At 56.3% G+C, this 17,509-nt stretch overlaps 2 protein-coding genes across 6 annotated transcripts in view; both read left to right on the forward strand.

Annotated features, from left to right (window-relative positions):
• The window catches only part of BRD4 (bromodomain containing 4), an 88,911-nt gene extending 78,356 nt beyond the window's left edge, over positions 1–10,555 (forward strand). For 2 of the 5 annotated variants that reach the window (XM_081091392.1, XM_081091391.1), the window contains exons 12-19: positions 3,022–3,074; positions 3,210–3,576; positions 4,150–4,734; positions 7,526–7,906; positions 8,020–8,150; positions 8,261–8,466; positions 8,544–8,784; positions 9,056–10,555. In XM_081091392.1, the coding sequence (XP_080947518.1) occupies positions 3,022–3,074; positions 3,210–3,576; positions 4,150–4,734; positions 7,526–7,906; positions 8,020–8,150; positions 8,261–8,466; positions 8,544–8,784; positions 9,056–9,124 (2,033 nt within the window). In that variant the 3' untranslated portion in view covers positions 9,125–10,555. The remainder of the gene's footprint in view (positions 1–3,021; positions 3,075–3,209; positions 3,577–4,149; positions 4,735–7,525; positions 7,907–8,019; positions 8,151–8,260; positions 8,467–8,543; positions 8,785–9,055) is intronic. The other 3 variants (XM_081091393.1, XR_013995992.1, XM_081091394.1) reach the window with 3 other exon arrangements.
• Positions 10,556–13,612: 3,057 nt separating this feature from the next.
• On the forward strand, positions 13,613–17,144 carry EPHX3 (epoxide hydrolase 3). Its single transcript, XM_081091413.1, has 7 exons — positions 13,613–14,238; positions 14,435–14,520; positions 14,790–14,947; positions 15,042–15,170; positions 16,052–16,155; positions 16,252–16,388; positions 16,479–17,144. The coding sequence occupies exons 1-7, from the start codon at positions 13,996–13,998 to the stop codon at positions 16,702–16,704; spliced, it is 1,083 nt and encodes a 360-aa protein (XP_080947539.1). The 5' UTR covers positions 13,613–13,995; the 3' UTR covers positions 16,705–17,144.
• Positions 17,145–17,509: the final 365 nt, after the last annotated feature.

Raw genomic sequence — 17,509 nt, forward strand, 5'->3', positions numbered from 1 at the left:
TTTGAGTTGCCCTTTGGCCTGTGCCTGATGTGTTTCCAGTGCAGCTTGGCCTAGCTGAGGCCAGGGGTCTTTATGCCCAGAGATTCCCAAAGGACAGTGGGAAAGTGGCTGGCACTGTCTTTCTGGGAAGATTCTTAGAACAGATGGAAGCCTGGATTCCCACAGTGTCAGCCTGTGTGCCACCCCACCCTTCCCACACACTTGTACAGGGGCTGTAGTCGCTGATGACAGGGTCCTTGCACCCTCTCTGTTCAGGGATCCTGTCCTCTCCTCGCCCATGGGTTTTCATCTGGCAGAGAACATGATCTTTAAACTCGAACTCTCACCTGTGCCCAGTGCCCCAGCCACAGAGCAGAGTCCACTCCTTACTGAAGACCCTGTGCTCAGGCAGTGGGAGGTGCCAGCCAGGCCTCAACTCACCAGCTGCCTTCGGGTCCTGAGGACTTGCTGAGGAGTGGGAGCCCAGGTGTCCACCGGTGCCAAGGCTCTATTTAGTTCAGTTTAGGGTTCCTTTCCTTTCCCCTGCCCTTACCCTCCATCCTGTCTCTTTCCCTTGATTTGGGGGGGGTGGGGCGGGTGGGAGGAGGAATCAGTGTTTTAATCAGATTTTACAAAAACGTTTTAATTCTTTGTACAATTACCATCCTATGTAAAGATGACATTGTGTTCAGTTCAAGATTTTCATGGAATAAAGATCACACAGTACTTGAGGCCATCTCCATGTAACCCTTTCTAGAGAGTTTGTGTGGGGGTGTCTTGGGGCTGGTGTGTCGTGAAGCCGTGCACCTCTGTTTTGTCTTCCTGCCAGTCACTCCAACATGAGGCTCGGGCCACATGAGCCAGACGCACTCGCCCAAACAGGCTCCCGCACCCTTGGTTCCCACCGCCGGTTCTGTTAGTCCTCTGGTCCTGAGGGTATGCTTTGTGCCTCCAGCCTCTCTTCCACTCTAAGGCTATCCTACCCGGCACTGCCACGGAGCCCTGGAGTCCTCCCAGTGACCTTTCTAAGGCAGCCAAGACTTGTTCCCTGGAACCCCCACGAGTTCTCATAAGGGCCTCTCTCCTCCTCAGAGCCACCATCCCTCTTGTCCGGTGGCAAAAACAGTGCTTCCCCAAGTGCACGAGATGACAGGCCAACCCAACCCTCTTCCCATGACACCGTGTCTTCTGGCCAGGATTTACCCACTGCCCTCTTCCCCCATTACACACACACACCAGGCTCTCCAGAAGCATGCCCCGTGTATGAACAACTGTCCCCAGCCTCCCTCGACATGCAGCTTCTGTTCATGGAATTGATGCTGGGAGAGGATCCTGTCTGGGAGGAACACCCAAGCCTCTTCCACTTTGGTGGCCACTCAGCACTGAGCTTTCCCCCAGCACGTGCAGGGTCCCTTTGGTTCTGGTCCCTTTGGTTCTGGGCCCTAGCATCTTCAGTACAATGCTTCCCCCATCCCCTACCATGTAGCTGCCAGGACCTATGGCCTTGATCCTACAATCGCCTAAACTGTCCCTTTGTATGTCTCACCCACAATAGTATCCTTTCCCCGGGTGTCCTGTTGTGACCCATATTCCTGAGCCCTGTCTCCTGGAATTCCTAGTGTCCCAGTTTGGGGCTGGGCCTACAATTCTCCTGTCCCAGGTGTCCCAATTGCTGCCATTTGTATGAGGATGTGTGTCTAGCTGCTGAGGTCTGTGTCACTGTCTTGTCTCTCGCATGGAGTGGTAAACTCTTGCAAGGCATCAGATGGCTTATCCCTTTGGGTGGCACATGACACCCTGAGGCTGTGCGCCTCACAGAACTGTAGCATGGCCCTTCGTGAAACCAGCTATGAGGAGAGTTAGCCCTGCTTTGGACAAAGCCTATGTCTTCTGACCTTAGCAGCAAGAGCCAGCATCCTGGCAGGGAGCCAGGGGATGCAAGGCAGAGGAGACATGAGTCCAAAAGGCGCTGTGGGTTCCAATTTACCACCTGGTGGTTAGCAACTTCATCATTTCCCAGCCCATGAGCACCGGCCTGGCCTCTCTCCCCGTCTCTCTCTCTGGGGTTTGCATACCAGTGGAGTTTGACAAGGGGCATTCAGCTGACTAGTTCCTTAGAATGGATGGGGGGAGCATGCTGGCTCTTAGCGCACTCCTCACAGATGTGTCCATACAGTGGCGGCAACAAGCTGTTGGCCTCTGAGGAACCAGGGCACATCCTGCCTTCTCCCTGCAGCACGTCCACTGCGTACCAACAGCTTTTCTGAGGCCACTCTCCCGACAGGAAGGAGAAGCTGGCCATGGCATTGAGCATCTCCCTGTTTGCTCCTGGTAGTCCCTGGGAGGTTCGCTGGCTGGCCTGCCTTCCCTCCCTCCCTCCCTCCCCTGAAGTACTCACACTGTGGCCTTCCCACGTGTCCGCCCTCTCCTCACCTGTCCCATGGCTCTGTGGCCAGACGTTGGCGCAAGCCGGCACCACATCTCTCACCCTAACTCAGCCTATTTGCCTCCTCCTGGGGGGATGGGAAGGAGTGCACCTCAGTTGTTGGAGGCAGCTGTGTGGCTCCTTTACAGCTGTGTGTTCCAGGGCAAGTCCCTGGACTTCTGAGCCTCACTTTGCTCATCTGTCAAATGGTTATGATCATTTCAAACACCATAGTTGTTCCAAGACAATGGGTTAGGGTGCAGACACTCAGACTGCCTTAGCGACCTGTCACCAGAAAGTAGGGGGGGATGTTGGGCAAGAGGTCTACATAGCTCAACCCCCAGTTCCCGGGTGTTATTCTTCAGTGGAGTTAGGGGTCAGGAGTTGGGCAGGGAGGCCTTTCAGGCATGGTCCCAGCTAAGAAAAGCGGCAGGCAAATGGGTAGGTGACACTCCACATTGTCTTTTTCCCATAACGGACTCTCATACCAGACAATCCAGCCACCCTGTCTCACCGTCACTGGTCCTTCTGAACTCACCCTGTTTTCTCCTGGTTCTGCATCCAAGGCAGCCTGGTCTTCTCCTCTAGACCTCACTACCTTCTCTTTTCCTTCACAGAGATGGCTCCGAAGTCAAAAAAGAAGGGGCACCCTGGGAGGGAGCAGAAGAAGGTACGTGATCATAGAGGTGTCTTCCCTTAGGGAAGTGGTGGTCACCTGCCTCTCTGGGCCCCGGGAGGACCCTGGGGCTGGCCCGGGGGTTTCTGCCTGCCTGACATCAGCCTCTGTCTGTCTGTCTGTCTGCAGCATCATCACCACCATCACCAGCAGCTGCAGCAGGCCCCAGGCCCTGGGCCCCAGCAGCCCCCGCCACCTCCCCAGCAGCCCCCGCCACCCCCACCTTCGCAGCAGCAGCAGCAGCCACCCCCACCACCCCCACCCTCCATGCCACAGCAGACTGCCCCCACGATGAAGTCCTCGCCCCCGCCCTTCATCGCCGCCCAGGTGCCCGTCTTGGAGCCCCAGCTCCCAGGCAGCGTCTTCGACCCCATCGGCCACTTCACCCAACCCATCCTGCACCTGCCGCAGCCCGAGCTGCCCCCTCACCTCCCCCAGCCACCCGAGCACAGCACTCCGCCTCATCTCAACCAGCACTCAGTGGTCTCTCCTCCAGGTGAGCTGTGGCCATAGCCACCCAGGTTCAGGGAGGCCCCTTCCCACCCTGGTCTCACCATTCTGCCGCTGGGCACTCGGGGCAAATTTCGGAACCCATCTCGGCTTCAGTTGTCTCGAAGGGGATGTCAGCAGCTTCTCAGGGCCATTGTGGAAATTATACAAGATACCCCAGGATAGCCTTTGCAGAAAGTTAGTGCTTTGATACAGAAGATAATGAGTCAGTTGTGCTGGGTCAGGCATTGTCAGGTGAAAAAAGATGTGACCCCTCTGTAACTCTCAGTTACAAATGGGGACACACACACTCATCCCAGATAGGAGGGTCAGATGGCGGCATTCAGGACATACCTGCTTTGAGACTTGAAGACGGAATAGCTGGAAGAAGGGAGGGAGGTGGGAGGCACAGGCCACCTGACAGGACAGTACTGGTGAGGGCTTTATTCTGGAGATGGTGAGAACCTGAGGAGGGTGGGGGGAGAGTGCTTGTCAGAGATGGGTAGAAGGTCAGGATGGAGTAGAAAGGCCAGGCTGAGGACCACGGGAGCCTCACTGCCACACTGTTGTGTCCTTCTAGCTTTGCACAACGCGCTGCCCCAGCAGCCATCGAGGCCCAGCAACCGAGCTGCCGCCCTGCCCCCCAAGCCTGCCCGGCCCCCTGCTGTGTCGCCTGCTTTGGCCCAACCGCCCCTGCTCCCACAGCCCCCCATGGCCCAGCCACCCCAAGTGCTGCTGCAGGAGGAAGAGGAGCCACCCACCCCACCCCTCACTTCCATGCAGATGCAGCTCTACCTGCAGCAGCTGCAGAAGGTGCAGCCCCCCACACCTCTACTCCCTTCCGTGAAGGTGCAGTCCCAGCCCCCGCCACCCCTGCCACCCCCGCCTCATCCCTCCGTGCAACAGCAGTTACAGCAGCCACCACCTCCTCCTCCACCCCCACAGCCACAGCCACAGCCACAGCACCAGCCACCCCCCCGACCTGTGCATATGCAGCCCATGCAGTTCCCCACCCACATCCAGCAGCCTCCGCCACCCCCAGGCCCACAGCCCCCTCACCCGCCCCAGGGCCAGCAGCCACCCCCACCGCAGCCCGCCAAGCCTCAGCAAGTCATCCAGCATCACCCTTCACCCCGGCACCACAAGTCGGACCCCTACTCAACCAGTAAGTGGCCCTCGGTTTCTAATCCTAACCCTAACCCAGGGAGGCTGGGACTGGATCCAGGGTTTTGTCCTTGAGCAGCCAGGCAGGTCAGCTCATGCTTCAGGCTGAGGTTGGAGAGGGGTGGCTGACATGGTGTGGGTACTTCTTGTAGTGTCTCTATCAGGTATGTCTTGCTTGCAAGCTGAGATAGCTGAGAATAAGGCTCCCACTGGCCCTTCTCTTGGAACTCAGTCAAGAATGTTACAGTCTATCATGATTCCTGCTAGGTGGGAAGCCTAGAACCCAGGGAGGCACCCAATCCACCTCTGGTTAGAGCAGGCTTCCAGGAGAAGGTGGCCAGAGGATGAGCAGCAGTTAGTTTAACAGATGGGGGTGGGGGAGGTTAAGTTCCAGGCAGATCCAGGGGCAGGTGTGGGCAGTGGGGGCTGTTTGAGAACCTGCAGGAATAGGTGCTCTGCTCTTGGTGTCATGAGGCCCATCTGGTGGAGCCAGGATCATGTCGGGGAGAATTGGGCTGAAGATCAAAGGTAGTGTGCCTCCCACCTTCCCCTGAAACCATTCCTATCTCCTGCTGCTTGGTCCAGGCTGCCCTATTTTCCTCCACAGCATTGATTAGGCCGTCCCTCTTGCCTTTCTTGGGCATTTGTTATCTAAATGTCTGTAAACAAAGCATTCTGGCCAACCCTGGTGTGGCAATGTGGCATCGATGCCTCATGGTGTGCTGACATGCAAGGGTCAGAGTTGAGGTCCCTGGACTTGGCAGTGTAGACCAATGCTGGCTTGGGGGTGCAGCATTGCTGCTCACAAATTGAACAGGCCATAACGATGTTGTGACTGCTCCTAAACCCAGCAAAAGCTGCCAGGTACCAAGTAGATAGCTGCAGCCCTGGGCCAAGACCAGCTGGCTGTCCTCCCTGGGAAAGACGGGTGCTGGTCCTGGCAGCCATGCAGCTGTGCCTCTTCCCATCCGTGAGCAAGGCCAGGCTTCCAGTAGTGGGTGGTGATAGGTGATGAGATGCCTTTAGAAGAGCCAGCAGTGGGGGTGGGACAGGTCCCCTCTGGTCACCTGGTCCATCTCACCTTCAGCTCCCATGGCCAGGGAGTGATGTGGATTGGAACCTACCTAGGGCTTTGTGTCTAAGGCCAATGCATTGGAATCCTAAGGAACTCAGCAGGCATCCTTGGGTGCTGAGCCAAGTCTCAGGCACCGCCACTGGGCCTCCCCTCTAAGTGTTGGTGGAGGAAGCCACCAGCTGGCAGGCGATTCCTACAAATCGTAGGCCTAAGAGCCTGCCCCGGTCACCTCTGTAGGTGTTCTCAAGGGAGCCTCCCCAGGCAGAAGGCTGTCACAATTGTGTGACTGTGGCTGGCTGGCTGGCAGACCTGGACAAAGGTCACCTAGCACCTAGGCTGGCAGAACCAGCCACCTGGTACTGGGGGCCAAGGCATAGGCACAAGGCTGGTGCTTGCTATCATGTCATCTCCAAACAGCTTTTCTGGCTCTAGAGAGAATGCAGGGGAATCAGTTGTGGGTCAACTCTAGGCCCACTAAAATGGGCACCTCTGCCCAAGGGTGTCTGCTGGCAGACAGGCAGGTCAGTGGCAGGGCCAGTACGCAGAGCCTGGGTTAGGTGGTTCAGTGTGAGGAAGGACCAGGAACACAGGCACTGCAGAGCAGTGTCTTTCTTTTGTGGACACTGGTGGAGCTGGCCAAGACATGTAGGATTCAGATAGGAGGGTGTACCCTTGCTAGGGTGGATGGGAAAGTTTAGGGCAGGACTTGGTGTCTACTCCAGCTGCCCAGTCCTGAGGGGCTGGCCCACTATGATCTAGGGCTGTTACCTCAGCAATGAAGCTAAGGTGTCAGACTTCAGTGCCTAGCTATACCTCTCCCAGGGACCAGTAGTGGGGCTTTTCGAGCTCCGGCCCTGTATAGGGTATTTGTACCCTGTGGCTGCCTAGGTCGCCCCTCCCATTGTTGGGATAAAAATCGGTGGACTGGCCCACTTCCTACAGGAACCACAAGCTCAGGACCTGTTCCCTAACTGCTGTGGTGCAGGCCAGTTCCAGGCTATCCTAAGCCTGAAGCAGCTGCAGGCAGGCAGGCCAAGCCACCCAGGACAGCCAGGACCCAGGCTGCCTATTCTGTGCAGTTATTGATGTGCCTTGCATTTAACCCAAGGATTGCCACAGAACTATCTGGAGAGCTTTTTTATTTTTTAAAATATATTTTTATTGATTTCAGAAAGGAAGGAAGAGGGAGGGAGGGAGGGAGGGGGGAAAAGAGAGAGAGACAGACAGACAGACATACATCGATGAAAGAATCATTGATCGGCCGCCTCCGGCACACCCCACACTGAGGATTGAGCTTACAACCTGGGCGTGTGCCCTGACCAGGAATTGAACTGTGACCTCATGGTTCATAGGTTGACATTCAACCACTGAGCCACACTGGCTGGGCTGGAGAGCTTTTAAAAAGTACTCAGGCCCAGTCCACACCTGGGACCAAATGTATCAGGTTATGCACTTCTCAAACTGAGCTTGGGGCCTGACTGAGCAGGCCCACAGGCCCGATGATGATTCTGATATAGGTTTTAGATACTAGGACTGAGTGCATAGCTCCACAAAGCCCTGCTCCACACTGAGCTTGGGGCCTGACTGAGCAGGCTCACAGGCCCCATGTGGCGGGGCTCCTCTGGTGGGGCTCTGATTGGAATGGGGGACCAGACTGGGCCCAGGACTAGCAGCCTCCACACCAGTCGGCTGACATGCTCCTTGTCCCCTTTCCTAGGTCACCTCCGTGAAGCCCCCTCCCCGCTTATGATACATTCCCCCCAGATGCAACAGTTCCAGAGCCTGACCCACCAATCGCCACCCCAGCAAAGTGTCCAGCCGAAGAAGCAGGTAAAGAGCAGGGCTGGGCCTCGGCCCCCAGGGCCAGGCACGGGCCAAGGCCAAGGCCGCCTGCCTGCCTCACCGGTCGCCATGCCTGTGCCGTCCCAGGAGCTGCGTGCAGCCTCTGTGGTCCAGTCCCAGCCCCAGCCCCTGGTGGTGGTGAAGGAGGAGAAGATCCACTCACCCATCATCCGCAGCGAGCCCTTCAGCCCCTCGCTGCGGCCGGAGCCCCCCAAGCACCCGGAGAACATCAAGGCTCCCGTCCACCTGCCCCAGCGTGAGTGTCCCGTCCACTCTCTGCCAGTGCTAAATGTGAGCTTCTTATTGGCCGGCCAGTCCGCCACGCCTGCCCCATGGGGGATCTAGGCCCACAGGCTGTTTGTGTTCCAGGGCCTGAGATGAAGCCCGTGGACGTTGGAAGGCCTGTGATCCGGCCCCCTGAACAGAGTGCACCCCCAGCAGGGGCTCCCGACAAGGACAAACAGAAACAGGAGCCGAAAACACCAGTTGCCCCTAAAAAGGTAGGGTCTGTGGGCCCACAAGTGCACCTCACTCCCCACCCTCACCCCAAGGAGGTGTCCATATGGCAGCAGGGCCCCCTCACCCACCCGGTGGTCTCTCTGCCTCACAGGACCTTAAAATCAAGAACATGGGCTCCTGGGCTAGCCTGGTGCAGAAGCACCCCACCACCCCATCCTCCACAGCTAAGTCATCGAGTGACAGCTTTGAGCAGTTCCGTCGCGCCGCCCGTGAGAAAGAGGAACGGGAAAAGGCCCTGAAGGCGCAGGCTGAACATGCAGAGAAGGAGAAGGAGCGACTACGGCAGGAGCGCATGAGGTGGGCGCGGGCTCCGCGGGCGGGGGCTCCTGGGGCGCCCCAGGCCCCAGGCTGACCTGGAGCCCTGCTCTGCTCAGGAGCCGTGAGGACGAGGACGCACTGGAGCAGGCCCGGCGAGCCCACGAGGAGGCACGCCGGCGCCAGGAGCAGCAGCAGCAGAGGCAGGAGCAACAGCAGCAGCAGCAGCAGCAACAAGCGGCTGCAGTGGCTGCAGCTGCCGCCGCCCCCCAGGCCCAGAGCTCCCAGCCCCAGTCTATGCTGGACCAGCAGCGGGAGCTGGCCCGAAAGCGGGAGCAGGAGCGAAGGCGCCGGGAAGCGGTAAGTCAGGGGCCCTGCTGGGGAACCCCAGGGCAGCAGTACAACCCTGGAGGAGTTTGGAAAGGGGACCTGAACCCAGAGAGGGGCAGGAGCATCACTCTGAGAAGGGGGGCAGGCAGGGAGACCCTCGAATGTGTGCTTGGAGCAGGGAACCTGCTTGTCCACACCAGCTGGCCTCTGAGGTTCCAGGGAATGGGCCCTAAGGAAACTGCCGATGCTGGAGGGGTGGGGGTCCTCTCACTCTCTGACTCTTCCCTCCTCTTTCCTGCAGATGGCAGCTACCATTGACATGAATTTCCAGAGTGACCTATTGTCAATATTTGAAGAAAATCTTTTCTGAGAGCACCTAGGTGACTTCTGACTTTGATTTTCTGGCAAAAAGATGACTCTCCATAGTGTTACGCGTGGCAGCGGAGGCGGGAGCAGCATCCACAACCTGTCTCTGGGCCTGGCCCTTGTGCATGCTATGCCAGGGCAGGCCTGACGGGCAGCTAAGGACTGTAGAGCCCGTCTGCCTTACAGCCAGCCGGACGTTCTGTCACCCTCACAGGACATCAGCTCAGAACACGTCTCACTATGAGCAAGTGTCGGCCAGACCCAAGTCCGCGTCCCCGCGTGCGGGCAGAGGCCCTACTCTCCGCCAAATGTCTACACAGTATACAGAGGACATCATTGCTGCCGCCACCGTGACTGGTTTTCTGTCCCCGAGAACATGACGTTCATGACGTCCTGCCTGCCGGGAGTCCTTCCCCACACCCCAGCCTCAGATGCCTGCCCCCAGGACAGCAGGACAGGCCCAAGTGAGCTGGAGGCAAAAGAGGGCACCGGTCCACCCCCTTGCTGGCACTGACTTTGCCTTGAACAGATCCCACCCCTGCCCTCCCCCCACAAGCCTTTAATCAAGAGCCGCTCTCTGTAAGTGTTTGCTTGTGCAAAAGGGAATAGTGCCGTGGAGGTGTGTGTGTCCATGGCAATCCAGAGCGAGGTGACTGTCACGCGCGTGTGGGCCAGCCTCGCCTGGTGAGTGAGGCCACCAACCAAAGTCAGTTCCTTCCCACCTGTGTTTCTGGGTTTTTTTTTCTATATATATATTTTTTGTTGGATTCTATTTTATTTTTAATTCTCCTCCTCCAAACACAATGGCACTGCTTATCTCTGAAATGGTGTAATCCTCTCCTCATTGGGCAGCAGCTGCCACTGCGCTGTGGGTAGTGTGTGACTGTGGCTGTATAGTGAAACATAGTTGGCATATCCTTGTTTGAAGTTTGTTGGTGACTCCACCAAACTGGTGTAAAAAACCTCAAAAACCCACAAAACAAAACACAAAAAAAACTGCCTAACATTGTACTCAGTTTCAAACTTTATTAGTCTATTTTTAATTACAAAACCAGAAAGCTGTGTTTTCTTTTCCCAACCCCATTCATTGGCTTCTTTGTTTTTAATGTCAAATCTGCTTGAGTTGTTTTTTACCAGAAAAGGAAGGGTCGGGCCAGGGGACAAGCGGGTGCCAGGGCCACAGACTGAGGCAGAGGCTCCTGGCCTGGCACCCGCTCAGTGCCCACCTGCGGGCACTTCCCTCACTTTTTTTTTTTAAGTTTTATAATTGGAGCCCTTGGTGAGGTTACACGTGCCATGATAACCCACTCTACACCACAACACTGGTGCCTCAGTGTTGGCCATACTCTGGAGTCAGTGACTGGTTTGACTTTCATACAGTGAATATGCATTTGGTCTGTACTGATCATGGAATAAACACATCTCTCTTTTTTAATGCTGGTGTCTCCCTGACATTTCTTTGTGAACCACCTGTTACCTAGGCTAGGCCCAGGAGTCTCCAGACCCCAAATCATGTCTATATAACTCCCACCGGGGCCATCCAGCCCATTTCCCATGGTCTTTCCCTGCCATCCCAAGCTGAAGCTGTGACAGGGAGTCCAGGTACCCATTCTTCCCTCCTAGACAGGTGGTGGTGTGCTCCAGGGAACCTGGCCAGATTCCAGACAGTATTCTCCTACATCCTTGTCCCCTACTCACCAGGGGACTTGGGTCACTTCTCCCACTTTGTCTCCCTCTACTTAACTCTTTTCATTTAAGCTCAGGGTTAACCAGATATTCTTAGATAAGTGTACATCCTCCCAACTAGGATCCTCTCTCACATGCACACAGATGCACACCCACACATTCCAGCCAGAGAAAGTCCACCAGATGGCCACCCTTGTCTGTGTGCCCATCAGTAGCCACAAGGCAAGCTGGGTACCCAGGAGCAGCCCCTAGGATGAAAGATGAAAGTGTATCATTTGTATGTATGCAGAGACACACTGAAACATTGCTAGCACTGTTTATTAATCCACATCCCCCTTTAATGGTGTATTGTGTTTGGGATCTCCCAAACCTCCCAGAGAAGTGCAGTTCTGGCATCCAGCCAGAGCCGCCCCCCACCCCTCCTGCGCCCCTGCCCACCCTCCAGGCTCTTCCCCATAAACACTGTGCTGGTTCAGGTATGACTTACATTTTGGTTCTTTGGGGTTGCTTCTATCTCATCCCACACCCTCCCTCATTTCTGTTCTGACACTTCCCCAGGCCAAGTCCGACTATTTAGCTGGAGAAATGGTTGTCTCCCCCTTCCTTCTAAAGAGTGAATTCTGCCATAGCCCTCTCCACACCTCCCTCATAGGTGTTTCTCTAACTGGGTTATAATTAGAACTTGGATCTATTTAATTTCTCTGGCCATTTTCCCAGTCCCTCCCACAGTACTAGAAATCTTAGTCCTATACAAGAGTGAGAGGTGTGTACAAGCCCCCACTGTACTGTATGCACGGATCGCTTGGCCAATAATTATGTCAGTGAATCTGAGACTTGTATTAAACACTTTAGACATTTGTAGAAGGGAATTCGTAGACTTTTCACTTATATACTAAAGGTTTTTTTTTGTGCAGTTCTCATTGCAAAAATAAACATTTGTACTGAATATAAAATTACTCTCCTGTGACTACTGCTGTCTTTTTGTTTGACGGTAGAGCTGAGGGTTAGGGGTGGTGGAGTGAGAGTCAGTGTTGTGTACTAGTAGCAGAGGAAGAAGTAATGTCCCCCGAAACCCACCAGTCATGCAGCAAGATTAGAGAGCTCAGGAGGGATATCAGGGTTGTCAAGTGGTCAAGAGAATTGATTTTATAGAAAATGTAAAAGAAACTAAAGCTATGACAGTCTAATCATGCAAGAAAAGAAAGGTTAAGTGCAGGGAAAACAAACATTTGTACAATACAGGCAGTGTAATCATAGACAACTACTTGACTGAGTGCATTGTTTACTGAGGCCAAACCATATAAACCACTATTCCCTTTAAGTAGCAACCCAGGGACTTAATTATGGTCCCAGGACAGTATAATGTTTAGCAATGACAATACAAAGGTAAGATTAACAGTGGAAGATGGAAGGGAGGGTGAGAGATGACAAAAAGGGATGAGTGAGTGTTTCAGATTAGAGGAAAAACTACAGGTGGAAAAAGCACGTCCAGTGGTGGTGACATGACTCAGTGGATAATGCCCCAAATTGATAATGACGAAGGGGGCCCAGCCCAGCCAGCGTGGCTCAGTGGGTGAGTGTCCTCCTAGGAACCAGGAGGTCACAGCCCCATTCCCAGTCAGGGCACATTCCAGTGGGGCGTGCAGGAGGCAGCCGATCAATGATTCTCCCTCATCATTGATGTTTCTCTCTCTCCCTCTCCCTTCCCCTCTGAAATTTATTATAAGAAGTAGGCACATAAGCAGACTGAGGTGCCCACGATATCAACAGAAAGCCAAAAGCATTCCAATGGCTGCCAAAGACGAGGAGGTGGAGCTCAAAGCTGCTGCTTTTCTCAAAATCCAGGATTGCTGCTTAGCCAGTTGTATGACTTTGGGCAAATGACTTAATCCCCAAATTGCAGGTTCGTGGCCTGTGATGCAGGGGTGTGATCACAGCACTTACACGTAATAAGGCTGTTATAAGGATTAAATAAGGGACCATGAAATACCCAGGATCTTGGGGGAAGGTTGCAAAACGAGGAGGAAGAAGCCTCGTGCCCGGCCCAGGCCCACTTCCTCTTCCGGCCACAGTCGCAGTGACGCAACGGGCCTGGTCTTCCGAGGAGACAAGAGTATCCCCTCCACCACTGGCTGCGGAGCCCGGACGGCAGCACCTGCGGCTGGGCTCTCGGGCGGGACCTGTCGCCTGCACGTCAAAATGACCGCCAGAGTCCAATCACCGCTGTGCAGGGGCGGGCCGAAGGGCTCACTGGGCCAACTGGAGGCTAGCGCGGGGTCGCGGCTGCAGGACCCACCGTTGAAACCAGAGCTGGGTGAAGGTGCTGTTAGATCGCTTGGAGCCAGGCCGAAGGGTGGGTCGCGCGCTCCCGGGCGGGGGGCTCCCGGGAGATGGCGGCCGGGGACTCCTGAGGCCTCCTCAGGCCGCAGCAATAGCCCCAGCCGCCTTCCTAATCTCTGCGGTGGCGCAGGCTGCCCCCTCCTCCCAATTCTGGGCTCGCTTGGCCCGCCATATTGGCTTCTGGCACCGCCCCCTTGTCTCATTGGCCTGGGTCAAGGCCGGCCCCCAGCTCATTGGCCCAGCTTTCTTGCTCCGTCCTTCTCCACCCAGTTAGACCCCGCCTTCCCTGGGCTCCGCCTTCTCTCCGCCCACACACCTAAGCCACGCCCACAACCCTTCCAAGGCTCCTGGACCAGGTTGGGTCCGCCCTTCCGGCTCGTAGGCCATACCTGCCCTTCAGTTCCCCGCCCCTTCGCTCCAGGTTCCCCCGGTTCCACTCAGGACCCGCCCCCCTCTTTCCTTGCAGGACTTCAGTCTTCCTCTGGAGTTAAACTCTCACCCACCTGCTGCGGGAATCCCCTAGGCCACGCCCACATGTTAAGCCCCGCCCACCGCTCTAGTTCCTCGCACCTCGCCCCAAGGTCCCTCCCCACCCACCGCAGCCTGGTCCTCGCAGGCTCCACCCTGGCACCCTAGTCTGGCTCCCTGTGGCCAGCGCGCCCAGGTAGGTGTTCACCTGGCACTCAGGTAAGTCGTGTTCTCTCCGCGCGTTCCGCAAACCCCGACGGCACGGAGGGGCCCCAGGCTAAAGGCGGTGGGCTCCGCTGCCCGGACCCCGCCTCGCCGCTGCTGCGCGCGCCCCGGGCCGAGGATCCCGACGGCAGCACCGTCGTCCCAGGACACGGCGCCATGCCCGAGCTGGTGGTGACGGCCCTGCTGGCGCCGTCGCGCCTCACCCTGAAGCTGCTGCGCGCCTTCATGTGGAGCCTGGTGTTCTCGGCGGCGCTGGTGGCCGCCGCGGTCTATGGCTGCATTGCGCTCACGCACGTGCTGTGCCGGCCCCGGCGCGGCTGCTGCGGGCTCCCCCGGCGCACGGCACCCGTCTGCTTGAGCGACCCTGAGCTCGGGGAGCACTGCTTCCTGACCCTCAAGGTGAGCGCACCGGGTGCCGTCGGGGTGGCGGGGCTCGAGCCGGCGGGGAAGCGGGGCTGCGGCTGCGTGAGCTGAGCGCCAGTGACTGAATCCAAACCTAAGGCCGGGGCGGGGGGCGGGGGGGTGTTGAAAGGGAGGGTTTCAGACATAAGGAAGAGGGGTTCCCCAGATCTTACTTAGACTGTGCCTCCCCCAGAGCTCGGGCCTGCGCCTGCACTATGTCTCGGCTGGACGCGGCAACGGGCCCCTCATGCTTTTTCTGCACGGCTTTCCCCAGAACTGGTATGTCTGAGGCCCAGGGGACTGGGTGCACAGGGCTGCGGGGAGGTGGAACTCGGACCACCAGGGTACCCAGGAGGCAGGACCGGGGCTGTGTAGACTGGGGGCGAACCGATATAGGGCTCAGATGGGGCGCTGGGGGACAGGTGTCTAGGAGGCCCCAAGGGAGAAGACAAAGAGGAATGAGTCTGGGTTAACACTGCCCGGGATAGGCCTCTGCTAGGTGTGGGGACCCTGACTCAACCTCCCTTCCTCTTCCGCCCGCCCGACAGGTTCTCCTGGCGCTACCAGCTCCGGGAGTTCCAGAGCCGCTTTCACGTGGTGGCTGTGGACATGCGTGGCTACGGCTCCTCCGATGCACCAAGGGATGTGGACTCCTACACTGTCGACCTGCTGACGGCGGACATCCAGGATGTCATCCTGGGCCTGGGTGGGGATGTGTCCCCCTCCCAGCCTTGGGCTTCCCCGCCCCTGACTCACCTCTGCCTGGCATCTCACTCACTCCATTTCCTCTGACCCCACAGGTTACTCCAAGTGTATCCTGGTGGCCCACGACTGGGGTGCACTGCTAGCCTGGAATTTCTCCATCTACTACCCGTCCCTGGTTGAGCGGATGGTGGTGGTCAGTGCTGCCCCCATGTCGGTGTACCAAGGTGTGTCGGGGAGTCCAGGATGCTGGGGTGTGTCTGTTTGAAGGAGCATGTGTTTGTGGCTACATTTCTCTGTCCATCAGTCAACACACCTGGGGCTGGAGGGTCAGCAGTGAACCTGGGTCCCTTCCCCTGGGGCACTCCCAATCTACAATCAGTGACAGTACACTTAGGAGTAACACATATTTTGAGCACTTACAGGTGGCAATTTCTCTGACAAGGAGCCACCTAGGCTTATGAAAGTGTTATAATCCCCATGGTCCAGTTGGGGGAACTGAGAGAAGTTAAATGGCTTTCTTCTAGCAGTGAAAGCATAGGTAACTAAGCAACTACAAATACATAAGATGCCATCTCTGGCTACCCAGTGCTCATCACATCACCTGATTTTAATTTCTAGCATTGTAGTCATAGCTGAATATTTGTTCTCCATCCCTCCTTCCCTCTCCCCCCCCACCCCCCGCCTTGTTGTTTCTTGCCTGTTTCCATCTCTAGACTGTCAGCTCCCTGAGGGCAAGGGAGTTTTGTCTGTCCTGTTCATCACAGTGTCTCCAGAGTCTAGAACAGGGCCTGGCACACAGTAGGTGCTCAGTGAATGTTTGTTGAATGAAGCAGGCCTGGGCCAGGAGAGCACACCAGTGGATGTGGGTGCTCCCAGGAGCTGCAGAGGGAGGTGCCCCATTCCGTAGGCACAGTGACTACTCAGCAGGAAGGGAAGCTGGTGCCAGGGTAAAGGGGGACGTCGGGTGTCTTCACAGGCTCAGACAGGCAGCGGTTGCATGCCTGAGTGTTGGTGCATCTGTGTGCCTGACCGGATGGGTATAGGGGTGCAGGGCTGTGGAGCCACCCCAGGCCCAGGCCTCATGTCTGCATTCCCCTCCCCCCAGATTACTCAATGCGCCACATTGGCCAGTTCTTTCGTTCCAACTATGTGTTCCTGTTCCAGCTTCCCTGGCTGCCCGAGAAGTTGTTGTCCATGTCTGATTTCCAGGTGAAGTAGAGTGAAGGCCTGGGGCGGTTGTGGGTGGAGGGCAATTGGTTGGGTAGATGGAGGAGCACTGAAGCCAGAGTCTTGCTTTGTTCTCAGATCCTGAAGACCACCCTCACCCACCATAAGAGGGGCATCCCACGCTTGAGCCCCAATGAGCTTGAGGCCTTCCTTTATGACTTCTCACAGCCCGGTGGCCTCACTGGGCCCCTCAATTACTACCGAAACATCTTCAGGTAAGTCCAGGCCCAGGCAGAAGCTCAGGGGAGTTGGTGGGGAAGGAGGTGGGGGCAGCCATCCTTCTGTCTGTCTTGTCTTGGTCATAGGAACTTCCCCCTGGAGCCCCAGGAGCTGGCCACGCCCACCCTGCTGCTGTGGGGGGAGAAGGACACCTACTTCGAGCATGGGCTGGTAGGGGCCATCAGCAGGCGCTTCGTGCCCGGCCGGCTGGAAGCCCACATTCTGCCAGGCGCGGGGCACTGGATCCCACAGAGCCACCCTGAGGAAATGCACCAATACATGTGGGCCTTCTTACAAGACCTGCTGCACTAGTGGCCCTTGCTCACTGGCCTGCGTGCACCTGGCAGACCGCACCGTGGACATACACAGGTGCTCTCTTGGATCATGCATAGGGGTGGAACTCCTAGATTGCACACACGAGCATCTGTGGGTGTCCTGGAGCACACCAGCCCGTATACTCACAGGCATGAGTGTGACCTGTGAGCAAGCACTTTGACTCCAGGAAACCAGGGCTGCCTCTGGTGGAGCTAAATGCTATGTTCTCTCTCCCTTCCCTGGAGCCCAGTTTTCTTGCCAGAATCAGCCCCCTGAAACCCTGAAAGTAAACTTCTACTTTCCTGTCCCTGGCTTCTATCTCCATCCAGTCTGGGTTTTCAGCTAAATGCTGCTTTGTCCAATACAGTACTGGTAGTCACATCTGGCTACTTTGATTTAATTGCAAATTAATTAAAATTAAATACAATTAAAAATTCAGTTCCTCAGTCACACTAGCCATCTTTCAAGGGCATCAACATAAAAAGTTCTATCAGCCTGGCCAGTGTGATTCAGTGGGTGAGCATCGACCTATGAACCAGGAGGTCACTATTCAATTCCCTGATAGGGCACATGCCCGGGTTGCGGGCTTGATCCCCAGTGGGGGGCATATGGGAGGCAGCCGATTGATGATTTTCTCTCATCATTGATGTTTCTATCTCCTCTTCCTTCCTCTCTGAATCAATAAAAAATATATATATATATATATATTTTTAAAAGTTCTATCAGACAGTGCTGATGAGGATGTTCCTAGTGCCGGGGGCCTCCTGCTTGGCTCCTGATCACCTCTCCAACGGATGACCCC

Source organism: Myotis nattereri, assembly GCF_964212035.1.
Source record: "Myotis nattereri genome assembly, chromosome: 5".
Lineage (NCBI taxonomy): Eukaryota > Metazoa > Chordata > Mammalia > Chiroptera > Vespertilionidae > Myotis > Myotis nattereri.